Source organism: Physella acuta, unplaced genomic scaffold (genome assembly GCF_028476545.2).
Source record: "Physella acuta isolate Inbredline_101_S28 unplaced genomic scaffold, ASM2847654v3 ptg000186l, whole genome shotgun sequence".
Taxonomy (NCBI): Eukaryota; Metazoa; Mollusca; class Gastropoda; family Physidae; genus Physella; species Physella acuta.
This window is the reverse complement of record NW_026731705.1, coordinates 1,905,480-1,924,649: the sequence shown is the minus strand read 5'-3', so window position 1 is coordinate 1,924,649 and position 19,170 is coordinate 1,905,480. Positions and strand designations below refer to the sequence as shown.

The 19,170-nt window shown below is 47.6% G+C and overlaps 1 protein-coding gene across 8 annotated transcripts in view; it reads right to left on the bottom strand.

Annotated features, from left to right (window-relative positions):
- The window catches only part of LOC131936713 (uncharacterized), a 41,344-nt gene that overhangs the window by 6,891 nt on the left and 15,283 nt on the right, over positions 1 to 19,170 (bottom strand). For all 8 annotated transcript variants that reach the window (XM_059293767.1, XM_059293759.1, XM_059293760.1 and 5 more), the window contains exons 5-10: positions 18,303 to 18,397; positions 17,579 to 17,683; positions 5,075 to 5,175; positions 3,983 to 4,086; positions 1,028 to 1,160; positions 793 to 874 (exon numbers count right to left, since the gene is read on the bottom strand). In XM_059293767.1, the coding sequence (XP_059149750.1) occupies positions 793 to 874; positions 1,028 to 1,160; positions 3,983 to 4,086; positions 5,075 to 5,175; positions 17,579 to 17,683; positions 18,303 to 18,397 (620 nt within the window). The remainder of the gene's footprint in view (positions 1 to 792; positions 875 to 1,027; positions 1,161 to 3,982; positions 4,087 to 5,074; positions 5,176 to 17,578; positions 17,684 to 18,302; positions 18,398 to 19,170) is intronic.

Here is a 19,170-nt window from a genome sequence, read left to right as displayed (position 1 = left end):
ATCAAATGGTGACACAATGATCAAATGATGACGGAAAGATCAAATGGTAAAAGAACATAAAATGGTTACACCACCATTAATTTGTACAAGCTTTTAGTTGACAATAAACTTTACTGTAATAGGTTAGGTTTAGTCAAAGCCACACATTTAGTAACAGGTTACAACCACACATTTAGTCACAGGTCACAGCCACACATTTAATCACAGGTCACAGCAACACATTTAGTCACAGCCACACATTTAGTCACATGTCACAGCCACACATTTAGTCACAGACACACTTTAAGTCACAGCCACACATTTAGTCACAGGTCACAGCCACACATTTAGTCACAGGTCACAGCCACACATTTAGTCACAGGTCACAGCCACACATTTAGTCACAGGCACACATTTAGTCACAGGTCACAGCCACACATTTAGTCACATGTCACAGCCACACATTTAGTCACAGGCACACATTTAGTCACAGGTCACAGCCACACATTTAGTCACAGCCACACATTTAGTCACAGGTCACAGCCACACATTTAGTCACAGCCACACATTTAGTCACAGGTCACAGCCACACATTTAGTCACAGGTCACAGCCACACATTTAGTCACAGCCACACATTTAGTCACAGGTCACAGCCACACATTTAGTCACAGCCACACATTTAGTCACAGGTCACAGCCACACATTTAGTCACAGCCACACATTTAGTCACAGGTCACAGCCACACATTTAGTCACAGGTCACACATTTAGTCACAGGTCACAGCCACACACTTAGTCACAGATTTAGTTTACCTATTTTGTAGGTCATTCCTTCCTCCATAAAATCATTCCAAATGGTCTCCATGTAGTTCTTAAAGCACCAGTAGGCTTCAACCTAAGGTCATAGGTCAATTAAGGAAGGGTTGGCTGACTTCATGTCAAAGGTTATGAAAGAAATGGCAGATGATGATATACTATGGGGGTGGTAGATGGCTGTAGAAAAGGTAGATGTAGAAAGCGTTATCAGATGTTGGTAATGATGGAATACCTCAGACCTCAGAACATAGAGGAACCTGGAGAGAATGTCATTCATGCCCTGAGCATAGCCCAGCTTGTCGTGGTAGGCAGAAAAAGTGATCAGGATCTCCCGTAGTTCTGTCAGGTGAGGGTTTCCTGACCCACTGTAACAATAGCAGACTTTAGGTACAGTGGCAGACTTTAGGGACAGTAGCAGACTTTAGGGGCAGTGGCAGACTTTAGGGACAGACTTTAAGGACAGTGGCAGACTTTAGGGACAGTGGCAGACTTTAGGGACAGACTTTAGGGACAGTGGCAGACTTTAGGGACAGTGGCAGACTTTAGGGACAGTGGCAGACTTTAGGGACAGTGGCAGACTTTAGGGACAGTGGCAGACTTTAGGGACAGACTTTAGGGACAGTGGCAGACTTTAGGGACAGTGGCAGACTTTAGGGACAGTGGCAGACTTTAGGGACAGTGGCAGACTTTAGAGACAGTGGCAGACTTTAGGGACAGTGGCAGACTTTAGGGACAGTGGCAGACTTTAGGGACAGTGGCAGACTTTAGGGACAGTGGCAGACTTTAGGGACAGTGGCAGACTTTAGGGACAGTGGCAGACTTTAGGGACAGTGGCAGACTTTAGGGACAGTGGCAGACTTTAGAGACAGTGGCAGACTTTAGGGGCAGTGGCAGACTTTAGAGACAGTGGCAGACTTTAGGGACAGTGGCAGACTTTAGGGACAGTGGCAGACTTTAGAGACAGTGGCAGACTTTAGGGACAGTGGCAGACTTTAAGGACAGTGGCAGACTTTAGAGACAGTGGCAGACTTTAGGGGCAGTGGCAGACTTTAGGGACAGTGGCAGACTTTAGGGAAACAACGCCAACATGAAACTAAACATGAAACTAAACATGAAACTAAACATGAAACTAAACTAATAGCATAAGGGGATAAAAGCACAATGTATTGATTATTGATGGATATAAGCATGTTGCTTCTTTTGTTTTCCTCAGATCACAATAAGTGCTACCATCATAGATTGATCAACAATTTCCTTCTATCAACTTAATAATGTTATTTTCTTACTTCATTTGTGAACAAACTACTTGTCAGTAAATATTTTGGTTGGTTTTATAACTTTCTTTTTAGAAACTTTTTTAGTTGCCCTTTCTACCAAGTTAACGTAAAAATTGTCTTGTAGGTGTCAGATTGAGGGGCTTATATCAGTGTCAGGACATCATGTCTGTGTCAGGACATCATGTTAGTGTCAGGACATCATGTTAGTGTCAGGACATCATGTCTGTGTCAGGACATCATGTCTGTGTCAGGACATCATGTCTGTGTCAGGACATCATGTCTGTGTCAGGACATCATGTTAGTGTCAGGACATCATGTCTGTGTCAGGACATCATGTCAGTGTCAGGACGTCATGTCTGTGTCAGGACATCATGTCTGTGTCAGGACATCATGTCAGTGTCAGGACGTCATGTCTGTGTCAGGACATCATGTCTGTGTCAGGACATCATGTTAGTGTCAGGACATCATGTCTGTGTCAGGACATCATGTTAGTGTCAGGACATCATGTCTGTGTCAGGACATCATGTCAGTGTCAGGACGTCATGTCTGTGTCAGGACATCATGTCTGTGTCAGGACATCATGTCAGTGTCAGGACGTCATGTCTGTGTCAGGACATCATGTTAGTGTCAGGTTGAGGGGCGTATGTGGTGTATGTACGTGTCAGGTTGAGGGGCGTATGTCAGGACGTCATGTCTGTGTCAGGTTGAGGAGCGTATGTCAGGACGTCATGTCTGTGTCAGGTTGAGGAGCGTATGTCAGGACGTCATGTCTGTGTCAGGTTGAGGAGCGTATGTCAGGACGTCATGTCTGTGTCAGGTTGAGGAGCGTATGTCAGGACGTCATGTCTGTGTCAGGTTGAGGGGCGTATGTCAGGACGTCATGTCTGTGTCAGGTTGAGGGGTGTATGTCAGGACGTCATGTCTGTGTCAGGTTGAGGAGCGTATGTCAGGACGTCATGTCTGTGTCAGGTTGAGGGGCGTATGTGGTGTATGTACGTGTCAGGTTGAGGAGCGTATGTCAGGACGTCATGTCTGTGTCAGGTTGAGGGGCGTATGTCAGGACGTCATGTCTGTGTCAGGTTGAGGAGCGTATGTCAGGACGTCATGTCTGTGTCAGGTTGAGGAGCGTATGTCAGGACGTCATGTCTGTGTCAGGTTGAGGGGCGTATGTCAGGACGTCATGTCTGTGTCAGGTTGAGGGGCGTATGTCAGGACGTCATGTCTGTGTCAGGTTGAGGAGCGTATGTCAGGACGTCATGTCTGTGTCAGGTTGAGGGGCGTATGTCAGGACGTCATGTCTGTGTCAGGTTGAGGGGCGTATGTCAGGACGTCATGTCTGTGTCAGGTTGAGGAGCGTATGTCAGGACGTCATGTCTGTGTCAGGTTGAGGAGCGTATGTCAGGACGTCATGTCTGTGTCAGGTTGAGGAGCGTATGTCAGGACGTCATGTCTGTGTCAGGTTGAGGAGCGTATGTCAGGACGTCATGTCTGTGTCAGGTTGAGGAGCGTATGTCAGGACGTCATGTCTGTGTCAGGTTGAGGAGCGTATGTCAGGACGTCATGTCTGTGTCAGGTTGAGGAGCGTATGTCAGGACGTCATGTCTGTGTCAGGTTGAGGAGCGTATGTCAGGACGTCATGTCTGTGTCAGGTTGAGGAGCGTATGTCAGGACGTCATGTCTGTGTCAGGTTGAGGAGCGTATGTCAGGACGTCATGTCTGTGTCAGGTTGAGGAGCGTATGTCAGGACGTCATGTCTGTGTCAGGTTGAGGAGCGTATGTCAGGACGTCATGTCTGTGTCAGGTTGAGGAGCGTATGTCAGGACGTCATGTCTGTGTCAGGTTGAGGAGCGTATGTCAGGACGTCATGTCTGTGTCAGGTTGAGGAGCGTATGTCAGGACGTCATGACCACCTAAAAAATGCCTGGTCCCTATCTGTACGAGGGACATCCTTGTCCACCACACGTATATTGGAGCGCAGCTTGACCACGTCAATCTTTTGCCGATTGACTTGAACCTGGTAGGGTGGAGATAATCCTGACTTAAACAATTGTTGACTAGCTAACGTTATGATAAAAGTTAGGGTTATGATAAAAGTTAGGGTTATGATAAAAGTTAGGGTTATGATAAAAGTTAGGGTTATGATAGATGTTAGGGTTATGATAAAAGTTAGGGTTATGATAAAAGTTAGGGTTATGATAAAAGTTAGGGTTATGATAAAAGTTAGGGTTATGATAGATGTTAGGGTTATGATAAAAGTTAGGGTTATGATAAAAATTAGGGTTATGATAAAAGTTAGGGTTATGATAAAAGTTAGGGTTATGATAAAAGTTAGGGTTATGATAGATGTTAGGGTTATGATAAAAGTTAGGGTTATGATAAAAGTTAGGGTTATGATAAAAGTTAGGGTTATGATAAAAGTTAGGGTTATGATAAAAGTTAGGGTTATGATAAAAGTTAGGGTTATGATAAAAGTTAGGGTTATGATAAAAGTTAGGGTTATGATAAAAGTTAGGGTTATGATAGATGTTAGGGTTATGATAAAAGTTAGGGTTATGATAAAAATTAGGGTTATGATAAAAGTTAGGGTTATGATAAAAGTTAGGGTTATGATAAAAGTTAGGGTTATGATAGATGTTAGGGTTATGATAAAAGTTAGGGTTATGATAGATGTTAGGGTTATGATAAAAGTTAGGGTTATGATAAAAGTTAGGGTTATGATAGATGTTAGGGTTATGATAAAAGTTAGGGTTATGATAAAAGTTAGGGATATGATAAAAGTTAGGGTTATGATAAAAGTTAGGGTTATGATAAAAGTTAGGGTTATGATAAAAGTTAGGGTTATGATAGATGTTAGGGTTATGATAAAAGTTAGGGTTATGATAGATGTTAGGGTTATGATAAAAGTTAGGGTTATGATAGATGTTAGGGTTATGATAAAAGTTAGGGTTATGATAAAAGTTAGGGTTATGATAGATGTTAGGGTTATGATGATGTCTACTGACCTGTGCCTGGAGCCTCATAAAGTCCAGTTTCTGGGCCATGTCTGCTGAGCTGTACTCCACCTCCAGGTCAGGGTGACCTAGGGAACTGAAATTGATTCTCTCTGAAAGTAAGACAAAAATGACTGGACATTTGGACATGGGACTGGACATTTGGCACATGGGACTAGACATTTGGCACATGGGACTGGACATTTGGCACATGGGACTGGACATTTGGACATGGGACTGGACATTTGGACATGGGACTAGACATTTGGACATGGGACTGGACATTTGGCACATGGGACTGGACATTTGGCACATGGGACTGGACATTTGGCACATGGGACTGGACATTTGGCACATGGGACTGGACATTTGGCACATGGGACTGGACATTTGGACATGGGACTAGACATTTGGACATGGGACTGGACATTTGGCACATGGGACTGGACATTTGGACATGGGACTGGACATTTGGCACATGGGACTGGACATTTGGACATGGGACTGGACATTTGGCACATGGGACTGGACATTTGGCACATGGGACTGGACATTTGACACATGGGACTAGACATTTGGCACATGGGACTGGACATTTGGACATGGGACTAGACATTTGGCACATGGGACTGGACATTTGACACATGGGACTAGACATTTGGCACATGGGACTGGACATTTGGACATGGGACTAGACATTTGGCACATGGGACTGGACATTTGGCACATGGGACTGGACATTTGGCACATGGGACTGGACATTTGGACATGGGACTGGACATTTGGACATGGGACTGGACATTTGGCACATGGGACTGGACATTTGGACATGGGACTGGACATTTGGCACATGGGACTAGACATTTGGACATGGGACTGGACATTTGGCACATGGGACTGGACATTTGGCACATGGGACTGGACATTTGGCACATGGGACTGGACATTTGGCACATGGGACTGGACATTTGGACATGGGACTAGACATTTGGACATGGGACTGGACATTTGGCACATGGGACTAGACATTTGGCACATGGGACTAGACATTTGGACATGGGACTGGACATTTGGCACATGGGACTGGACATTTGGCACATGGGACTGGACATTTGGCACATGGGACTGGACATTTGGCACATGGGACTGGACATTTGGCACATGGGACTGGACATTTGGACATGGGACTAGACATTTGGACATGGGACTGGACATTTGGCACATGGGACTGGACATTTGGCACATAGGACTGGACATTTGGACATGGGACTGGACATTTGGACATGGGACTGGACATTTGGCACATGGGACTGGACATTTGGCACATGGGACTAGACATTTGGACATGATAGTGGACATTTGGCACATGGGACTGGACATTTGGCACATGGGACTGGACATTTGGCACATGGGACTAGACATTTGGACATGGGACTAGACATTTGGCACAAGGGACTGGACATTTGGACATGGGACTGGACATTTGGCACATGGGACTAGACATTTGGACATGGGACTGGACATTTGGCACATGGGACTGGACATTTGGACATGGGACTGGACATTTGGCACATGGGACTGGACATTTGGACATGGGACTAGACATTTGGACATGGGACTAGACATTTGGACATGGGACTGGAATTTGGACATGGGACTGGACATTTGGACATGGGACTGGACATTTGGCACATGGGACTAGACATTTGGACATGGGACTGGACATTTGGCACATGGGACTAGACATTTGGACATGGGACTGGACATTTGGCACATGGGACTGGACATTTGGCACATGGGACTAGACATTTGGACATGGGACTGGACATTTGGCACATGGGACTGGACATTTGGACATGGGACTGGACATTTGGCACATGGGACTGGACATTTGGACATGTTAGTGGACATTTGGCACATGGGACTGGACATTTGGACATGGGACTGGACATTTGGCACATGGGACTGGACATTTGGACATGGGACTGGACATTTGGCACATGGGACTGGACATTTGGCACATGGGACTGGACATTTGACACATGGGACTAGACATTTGGCACATGGGACTGGACATTTGGACATGGGACTAGACATTTGGCACATGGGACTGGACATTTGACACATGGGACTGGACATTTGGCACATGGGACTGGACATTTGGCACATGGGACTGGACATTTGGACATGGGACTGGACATTTGGACATGGGACTGGACATTTGGCACATGGGACTGGACATTTGGACATGGGACTGGACATTTGGCACATGGGACTAGACATTTGGACATGGGACTGGACATTTGGCACATGGGACTGGACATTTGGCACATGGGACTGGACATTTGGCACATGGGACTGGACATTTGGCACATGGGACTGGACATTTGGACATGGGACTAGACATTTAGACATGGGACTGGACATTTGGCACATGGGACTAGACATTTGGCACATGGGACTAGACATTTGGACATGGGACTGGACATTTGGCACATGGGACTGGACATTTGGCACATGGGACTGGACATTTGGCACATGGGACTGGACATTTGGCACATGGGACTGGACATTTGGTACATGGGACTGGACATTTGGCACATGGGACTGGACATTTGGACATGGGACTAGACATTTGGACATGGGACTAGACATTTGGACATGGGACTGGACATTTGGCACATGGGACTGGACATTTGGCACATAGGACTGGACATTTGGACATGGGACTGGACATTTGGACATGGGACTGGACATTTGGCACATGGGACTGGACATTTGGCACATGGGACTAGACATTTGGACATGATAGTGGACATTTGGCACATGGGACTGGACATTTGGCACATGGGACTGGACATTTGGCACATGGGACTAGACATTTGGACATGGGACTAGACATTTGGCACAAGGGACTGGACATTTGGACATGGGACTGGACATTTGGCACATGGGACTAGACATTTGGACATGGGACTGGACATTTGGCACATGGGACTGGACATTTGGACATGGGACTGGACATTTGGCACATGGGACTAGACATTTGGACATGGGACTGGACATTTGGCACATGGGACTAGACATTTGGACATGGGACTGGACATTTGGACATGGGACTGGACATTTGGACATGGGACTAGACATTTGGCACATGGGACTGGACATTTGACACATGGGACTAGACATTTGGCACATGGGACTGGACATTTGGACATGGGACTAGACATTTGGCACATGGGACTGGACATTTGGCACATGGGACTGGACATTTGGCACATGGGACTGGACATTTGGACATGGGACTGGACATTTGGACATGGGACTGGACATTTGGCACATGGGACTGGACATTTGGACATGGGACTGGACATTTGGCACATGGGACTAGACATTTGGACATGGGACTGGACATTTGGCACATGGGACTGGACATTTGGCACATGGGACTGGACATTTGGCACATGGGACTGGACATTTGGCACATGGGACTGGACATTTGGACATGGGACTAGACATTTGGACATGGGACTGGACATTTGGCACATGGGACTAGACATTTGGCACATGGGACTAGACATTTGGACATGGGACTGGACATTTGGCACATGGGACTGGACATTTGGCACATGGGACTGGACATTTGGCACATGGGACTGGACATTTGGCACATGGGACTGGACATTTGGCACATGGGACTGGACATTTGGACATGGGACTAGACATTTGGACATGGGACTGGACATTTGGCACATGGGACTGGACATTTGGCACATAGGACTGGACATTTGGACATGGGACTGGACATTTGGACATGGGACTGGACATTTGGCACATGGGACTGGACATTTGGCACATGGGACTAGACATTTGGACATGATAGTGGACATTTGGCACATGGGACTGGACATTTGGCACATGGGACTGGACATTTGGCACATGGGACTAGACATTTGGACATGGGACTAGACATTTGGCACAAGGGACTGGACATTTGGACATGGGACTGGACATTTGGCACATGGGACTAGACATTTGGACATGGGACTGGACATTTGGCACATGGGACTGGACATTTGGACATGGGACTGGACATTTGGCACATGGGACTGGACATTTGGACATGGGACTAGACATTTGGACATGGGACTAGACATTTGGACATGGGACTGGAATTTGGACATGGGACTGGACATTTGGACATGGGACTGGACATTTGGCACATGGGACTAGACATTTGGACATGGGACTGGACATTTGGCACATGGGACTAGACATTTGGACATGGGACTGGACATTTGGCACATGGGACTGGACATTTGGCACATGGGACTAGACATTTGGACATGGGACTGGACATTTGGCACATGGGACTGGACATTTGGACATGGGACTGGACATTTGGCACATGGGACTGGACATTTGGACATGTTAGTGGACATTTGGCACATGGGACTGGACATTTGGACATGGGACTGGACATTTGGCACATGGGACTGGACATTTGGACATGGGACTGGACATTTGGCACATGGGACTGGACATTTGGCACATGGGACTGGACATTTGACACATGGGACTAGACATTTGGCACATGGGACTGGACATTTGGACATGGGACTAGACATTTGGCACATGGGACTGGACATTTGACACATGGGACTGGACATTTGGCACATGGGACTGGACATTTGGCACATGGGACTGGACATTTGGACATGGGACTGGACATTTGGACATGGGACTGGACATTTGGCACATGGGACTGGACATTTGGACATGGGACTGGACATTTGGCACATGGGACTAGACATTTGGACATGGGACTGGACATTTGGCACATGGGACTGGACATTTGGCACATGGGACTGGACATTTGGCACATGGGACTGGACATTTGGCACATGGGACTGGACATTTGGACATGGGACTAGACATTTAGACATGGGACTGGACATTTGGCACATGGGACTAGACATTTGGCACATGGGACTAGACATTTGGACATGGGACTGGACATTTGGCACATGGGACTGGACATTTGGCACATGGGACTGGACATTTGGCACATGGGACTGGACATTTGGCACATGGGACTGGACATTTGGTACATGGGACTGGACATTTGGCACATGGGACTGGACATTTGGACATGGGACTAGACATTTGGACATGGGACTAGACATTTGGACATGGGACTGGACATTTGGCACATGGGACTGGACATTTGGCACATAGGACTGGACATTTGGACATGGGACTGGACATTTGGACATGGGACTGGACATTTGGCACATGGGACTGGACATTTGGCACATGGGACTAGACATTTGGACATGATAGTGGACATTTGGCACATGGGACTGGACATTTGGCACATGGGACTGGACATTTGGCACATGGGACTAGACATTTGGACATGGGACTAGACATTTGGCACAAGGGACTGGACATTTGGACATGGGACTGGACATTTGGCACATGGGACTAGACATTTGGACATGGGACTGGACATTTGGCACATGGGACTGGACATTTGGACATGGGACTGGACATTTGGCACATGGGACTAGACATTTGGACATGGGACTGGACATTTGGCACATGGGACTAGACATTTGGACATGGGACTGGACATTTGGACATGGGACTGGACATTTGGACATGGGACTGGACATTTGGCACATGGGACTAGACATTTGGACATGGGACTGGACATTTGGCACATGGGACTAGACATTTGGACATGGGACTGGACATTTGGCACATGGGACTGGACATTTGGCACATGGGACTAGACATTTGGACATGGGACTGGACATTTGGCACATGGGACTGGACATTTGGACATGGGACTGGACATTTGGCACATGGGACTGGACATTTGGACATGATAGTGGACATTTGGCACATGGGACTGGACATTTGGCACATGGGACTGGACATTTGGCACATGGGACTGGACATTTGGACATGGGACTGGACATTTGGCACATGGGACTGGACATTTGGACATGATAGTGGACATTTGGCACATGGGACTGGACATTTGAACATGGGACTGGACATTTGGCACATGGGACTGGACATTTGGCACATGGGACTGGACATTTGGCACATGGGACTAGACATTTGGCACATGGGACTGGACATTTGGACATGGGACTGGACATTTGGCACATGGGACTGGACATTTGGACATGATAGTGGACATTTGGCACATGGGACTGGACATTTGGCACATGGGACTAGACATTTGGCACATGGGACTGGACATTTGGCACATGGGACTGGACATTTGGCACATGGGACTGGACATTTGGACATGGGACTGGACATTTGGCACATGGGACTGGACATTTGGCACATGGGACTGGACATTTGGACATGGGACTAGACATTTGGCACATGGGACTGGACATTTGGCACATGGGACTGGACATTTGGACATGGGACTAGACATTTGGACATGGGACTGGACATTTGGACATGGGACTGGACATTTGGACATGGGACTGGACATTTGGCACATGGGACTAGACATTTGGCACATGGGACTGGACATTTGGCACATGGGACTGGACATTTGGACATGGGACTAGACATTTGGACATGGGACTGGACATTTGGCACATGGGACTGGATATTTGGACATGGGACTAGACATTTGGCACATGGGACTGGACATTTGGACATGATAGTGGACATTTGGCACATGGGACTGGACATTTGGCACATGGGACTGGACATTTGGACATGGGACTAGACATTTGGCACATGGGACTGGACATTTGGCACATGGGACTGGACATTTGGACATGGGACTAGACATTTGGACATGGGACTGGACATTTGGACATGGGACTGGACATTTGGACATGGGACTGGACATTTGGCACATGGGACTAGACATTTGGCACATGGGACTGGACATTTGGCACATGGGACTGGACATTTGGACATGGGACTAGACATTTGGACATGGGACTGGACATTTGGCACATGGGACTGGACATTTGGACATGGGACTAGACATTTGGCACATGGGACTGGACATTTGGACATGATAGTGGACATTTGGCACATGGGACTGGACATTTGGCACATGGGACTGGACATTTGGACATGGGACTGGACATTTGGACATGGGACTGGACATTTGGCATATAGGACTGGACATTTGGACATGGGACTGGACATTTGGCACATGGGACTGGACATTTGGACATGGGACTAGACATTTGGACATGGGACTGGACATTTGGCACATGGGACTGGACATTTGGCACATAGGACTGGACATTTGGACATGGGACTGGACATTTGGACATGGGACTGGACATTTGGCACATGGGACTGGACATTTGGACATGGGACTAGACATTTGGCACATGGGACTGGACATTTGGACATGATAGTGGACATTTGGCACATGGGACTGGACATTTGGCACATGGGACTGGACATTTGGACATGGGACTGGACATTTGGACATGGGACTGGACATTTGGCACATAGGACTGGACATTTGGACATGGGACTGGACATTTGGCACATGGGACTGGACATTTGGACATGGGACTAGACATTTGGACATGGGACTGGACATTTGGCACATGGGACTGGACATTTGGCACATGGGACTAGACATTTGGACATGGGACTGGACATTTGGCACATGGGACTGGACATTTGGACATGGGACTGGACATTTGGCACATGGGACTGGACATTTGGACATGGGACTAGACATTTGGACATGGGACTAGACATTTGGACATGGGACTGGACATTTGGACATGGGACTGGACATTTGGACATGGGACTGGACATTTGGCACATGGGACTAGACATTTGGACATGGGACTGGACATTTGGCACATGGGACTAGACATTTGGACATGGGACTGGACATTTGGCACATGGGACTGGACATTTGGCACATGGGACTAGACATTTGGACATGGGACTGGACATTTGGCACATGGGACTGGACATTTGGACATGGGACTGGACATTTGGCACATGGGACTGGACATTTGGACATGTTAGTGGACATTTGGCACATGGGACTGGACATTTGGACATGGGACTGGACATTTGGCACATGGGACTGGACATTTGGACATGGGACTGGACATTTGGCACATGGGACTGGACATTTGGCACATGGGACTGGACATTTGACACATGGGACTAGACATTTGGCACATGGGACTGGACATTTGGACATGGGACTAGACATTTGGCACATGGGACTGGACATTTGACACATGGGACTAGACATTTGGCACATGGGACTGGACATTTGGACATGGGACTAGACATTTGGCACATGGGACTGGACATTTGGCACATGGGAATGGACATTTGGCACATGGGACTGGACATTTGGACATGGGACTGGACATTTGGACATGGGACTGGACATTTGGCACATGGGACTGGACATTTGGACATGGGACTGGACATTTGGCACATGGGACTAGACATTTGGACATGGGACTGGACATTTGGCACATGGGACTGGACATTTGGCACATGGGACTGGACATTTGGCACATGGGACTGGACATTTGGCACATGGGACTGGACATTTGGACATGGGACTAGACATTTGGACATGGGACTGGACATTTGGCACATGGGACTAGACATTTGGCACATGGGACTAGACATTTGGACATGGGACTGGACATTTGGCACATGGGACTGGACATTTGGCACATGGGACTGGACATTTGGCACATGGGACTGGACATTTGGCACATGGGACTGGACATTTGGTACATGGGACTGGACATTTGGCACATGGGACTGGACATTTGGACATGGGACTAGACATTTGGACATGGGACTAGACATTTGGACATGGGACTGGACATTTGGCACATGGGACTGGACATTTGGCACATAGGACTGGACATTTGGACATGGGACTGGACATTTGGACATGGGACTGGACATTTGGCACATGGGACTGGACATTTGGCACATGGGACTAGACATTTGGACATGATAGTGGACATTTGGCACATAGGACTGGACATTTGGCACATGGGACTGGACATTTGGCACATGGGACTAGACATTTGGACATGGGACTAGACATTTGGCACAAGGGACTGGACATTTGGACATGGGACTGGACATTTGGCACATGGGACTGGACATTTGGACATGGGACTGGACATTTGGCACATGGGACTAGACATTTGGACATGGGACTGGACATTTGGCACATGGGACTAGACATTTGGACATGGGACTGGACATTTGGACATGGGACTGGACATTTGGACATGGGACTGGACATTTGGCACATGGGACTAGACATTTGGACATGGGACTGGACATTTGGCACATGGGACTAGACATTTGGACATGGGACTGGACATTTGGCACATGGGACTGGACATTTGGCACATGGGACTAGACATTTGGACATGGGACTGGACATTTGGCACATGGGACTGGACATTTGGACATGGGACTGGACATTTGGCACATGGGACTGGACATTTGGACATGATAGTGGACATTTGGCACATGGGACTGGACATTTGGCACATGGGACTGGACATTTGGCACATGGGACTGGACATTTGGACATGGGACTGGACATTTGGCACATGGGACTGGACATTTGGACATGATAGTGGACATTTGGCACATGGGACTGGACATTTGAACATGGGACTGGACATTTGGCACATGGGACTGGACATTTGGCACATGGGACTGGACATTTGGCACATGGGACTAGACATTTGGCACATGGGACTGGACATTTGGACATGGGACTGGACATTTGGCACATGGGACTGGACATTTGGACATGATAGTGGACATTTGGCACATGGGACTGGACATTTGGCACATGGGACTAGACATTTGGCACATGGGACTGGACATTTGGCACATGGGACTGGACATTTGGCACATGGGACTGGACATTTGGACATGGGACTGGACATTTGGCACATGGGACTGGACATTTGGCACATGGGACTGGACATTTGGACATGGGACTAGACATTTGGCACATGGGACTGGACATTTGGCACATGGGACTGGACATTTGGACATGGGACTAGACATTTGGACATGGGACTGGACATTTGGACATGGGACTGGACATTTGGACATGGGACTGGACATTTGGCACATGGGACTAGACATTTGGCACATGGGACTGGACATTTGGCACATGGGACTGGACATTTGGACATGGGACTAGACATTTGGACATGGGACTGGACATTTGGCACATGGGACTGGACATTTGGACATGGGACTAGACATTTGGCACATGGGACTGGACATTTGGACATGATAGTGGACATTTGGCACATGGGACTGGACATTTGGCACATGGGACTGGACATTTGGACATGGGACTGGACATTTGGACATGGGACTGGACATTTGGCACATAGGACTGGACATTTGGACATGGGACTGGACATTTGGCACATGGGACTGGACATTTGGACATGGGACTAGACATTTGGACATGGGACTGGACATTTGGCACATGGGACTGGACATTTGGCACATAGGACTGGACATTTGGACATGGGACTGGACATTTGGACATGGGACTGGACATTTGGCACATGGGACTGGACATTTGGACATGGGACTAGACATTTGGCACATGGGACTGGACATTTGGACATGATAGTGGACATTTGGCACATGGGACTGGACATTTGGCACATGGGACTGGACATTTGGACATGGGACTGGACATTTGGACATGGGACTGGACATTTGGCACATAGGACTGGACATTTGGACATGGGACTGGACATTTGGCACATGGGACTGGACATTTGGACATGGGACTAGACATTTGGACATGGGACTGGACATTTGGCACATGGGACTGGACATTTGGCACATAGGACTGGACATTTGGACATGGGACTGGACATTTGGACATGGGACTGGACATTTGGACATGGGACTGGACAATTGGCACATGGGACTGGACATTTGGACATGGGACTGGACATTTGGCACATGGGACTAGACATTTGGCACATAGGACTGGACATTTGGCACATGGGACTAGACATTTGGACATGGGACTGGACATTTGGACATGGGACTGGACATTTGGACATGATAGTGGACATTTGGCACATGGGACTGGACATTTGGCACATAGGACTAGACATTTGGACATGGGACTGGACATTTGGCACATGGGACTGGACATTTGGCACATAGGACTGGACATTTGGACATGGGACTGGACATTTGGCACATGGGACTGGACATTTGGACATGGGACTAGACATTTGGACATGGGACTGGACATTTGGCACATGGGACTGGACATTTGGCACATAGGACTGGACATTTGGACATGGGACTGGACATTTGGACATGGGACTGGACACTTGGACATGGGACTGGACAATTGGCACATGGGACTGGACATTTGGACATGGGACTGGACATTTGGCACATGGGACTAGACATTTGGCACATGGGACTGGACATTTGGCACATGGGACTGGACATTTGGACATGGGACTAGACATTTGGACATGGGACTGGACATTTGGCACATGGGACTGGACATTTGGCACATAGGACTGGACATTTGGACATGGGACTGGACATTTGGACATGGGACTGGACATTTGGCACATGGGACTGGACATTTGGACATGGGACTGGACATTTGGACATGGGACTGGACATTTGGCACATGGGACTGGACATTTGGCACATGGGACTGGACATTTGGCACATGGGACTGGACATTTGGACATGGGACTGGACATTTGGACATGGGACTGGACATTTGGACATGATAGTGGACATTTGGCACAAGGGACTGGACATTTGAACATGGGACTGGACATTTGGCACATGGGACTGGACATTTGGCACATGGGACTGGACATTTGGCACATGGGACTGGACATTTGGCACAAGGGACTGGACATTTGACACATGGGACTGGACATTTGGCACATGGGACTGGAAATTTGGCACATGGGACTGGACATTTGGACATGGGACTGGACATTTGGCACAAGGGACTGGACATTTGACACATGGGACTGGACATTTGGCACATGGGACTGGACATTTGGCACACGGGACTGGACATTTGGACATGGGACTGGACATTTGGCACATGGGACTGGACATTTGGCACAAGGGACTGGACATTTGGCACATGGGACTGGACATTTGGCACATGGGACTGGACATTTGGCACATGGGACTGGACATTTGGCACATGGGACTGGACATTTGGCACATGGGACTGGACATTTGGCACATGGGACTGGACATTTGGCACATGGGACTGGACATTTGGCACATGGGACTGGACATTTGGCACATGGGACTGGACATTTGGCACATGGGACTGGACATTTGGCACATGGGACTGGACATTTGGCACATGGGACTGGACATTTGGCACAGGGACTGGACATTTGGCACATGGGACTGGATATCTAATAGAAAAAAAAACCATAATCAGACCAGAATGTGAATAAGTTGATTGACAGGATGACTCCTCCCCCTGCTGTGGTCTGTCCACTTCCGCTACTTGGTACCTGGCACACAAACCCTGGTCTAGAGCTGTAGCTGAGAAAATAGGGGACCAGGCTACCATCAAGTTATTTTGATGAACTGACTGACATAACCAGGCTACCATCAAGTTATTTTGATGAACTGACTGACATAACCAGGCTACCATCAAGTTATTTTGATGAACTGACTGACATAACCAGGCTACCATCAAGTTATTTTGATGAACTGACTGACATAACCAGGCTACCATCAAGTTATTTTGATGAACTGACTGACATAACCAGGTTACCATCAAGTTATTTTGATGAACTGACTGACATAACCAGGCTACCATCAAGTTATTTTGATGAACTGACTGACAGAGTTCAAACAGAAACCAATTAACAGGGGTGGGTGGGGGGGGGGTGCTGAGCACCAACTTACAATTAGGGGCATAGTTGAGCACCAACTTACAATTAGGGGCAGAGTTGAGCACCAACTTACAATTAGGGGCAGAGTGGGGCACCAACTTTTAATTAGGAGTGGAGTGGGGCACCAACTTACAGTTAGGAGTGGAGTGTAGTGGGGCACCAACTTACAGTTAGGGGCAGAGTTGAGCACCAACTTACAGTTAGGGGCAGAGTAAAGCACCAACTTACAGTTAGGAGTGGAGTGGAGTGGGGCACCAACTTACAGTTAGGGGCAGAGTTGAGCACCAATAAAGTTTTCCACCTGGCTTTCATCTCGTGATAGCGAACAATATTGTCGAGGAGTATCGCAGTTCTTTCCCTTAGAAGAATTAAGTCAAAAATAAAATAGTGTCAACATTTACATACAATTGTTATACGGCTAATCATAATGGCTGCAATATATTATGTCACTTTCAATGCCTCACCTTTACTATCCTAGTAAAACCAACATGCAGGGCAGGGGCGGGTGATGAATACCAAACTAGCCAACATGCTTATTTCTAAACCTAATGCTATCATAAGAACTTTGATAGCCTGGATAGACAGTCAATGTGGAAATTGTTGAGACACTATGGGGTACCACAGAAAATAGTCAACATTATTATGTCTTCATATAAAGGTCTGAAATGTAGAGTAAAGCGTGGGCAAACAGACTTCAGAGGCCTTCCCAGTACGGAGCGAGTAAGGCAGGGTTGCCTACTTTCACCATTCCTGTTCCTACTGGCCATAGGCTGGGTTATGAAGATGTCAACAGAGAAAAAGTGAAACAGTTTTCAGTGGACACTGTGGAGCCAGCTGGATGACCTGGACTTTGCTGACTTCTTTCTCACACACAACAGCAAATGCAGGATAAAACCAACAGGGTTGCTAATTTTTCTACAAGCCTGGGCCTGAACATCCACAGAGGGAAAAGTAAAGTTCTCAAAGTCAATGCATCAAACAGCAACCCTATAACATTGGCAGATAATGCCGTAGAAGAAGTGGATAGATTCACCTACCTTGGAACTTTTGTTGATAAGCAGGGTGGGACAGAAGCAGAGATAAAAATAAGGACGGGCAAGGCAAGAGCAGTCTTCAACCAACTAAAAAATG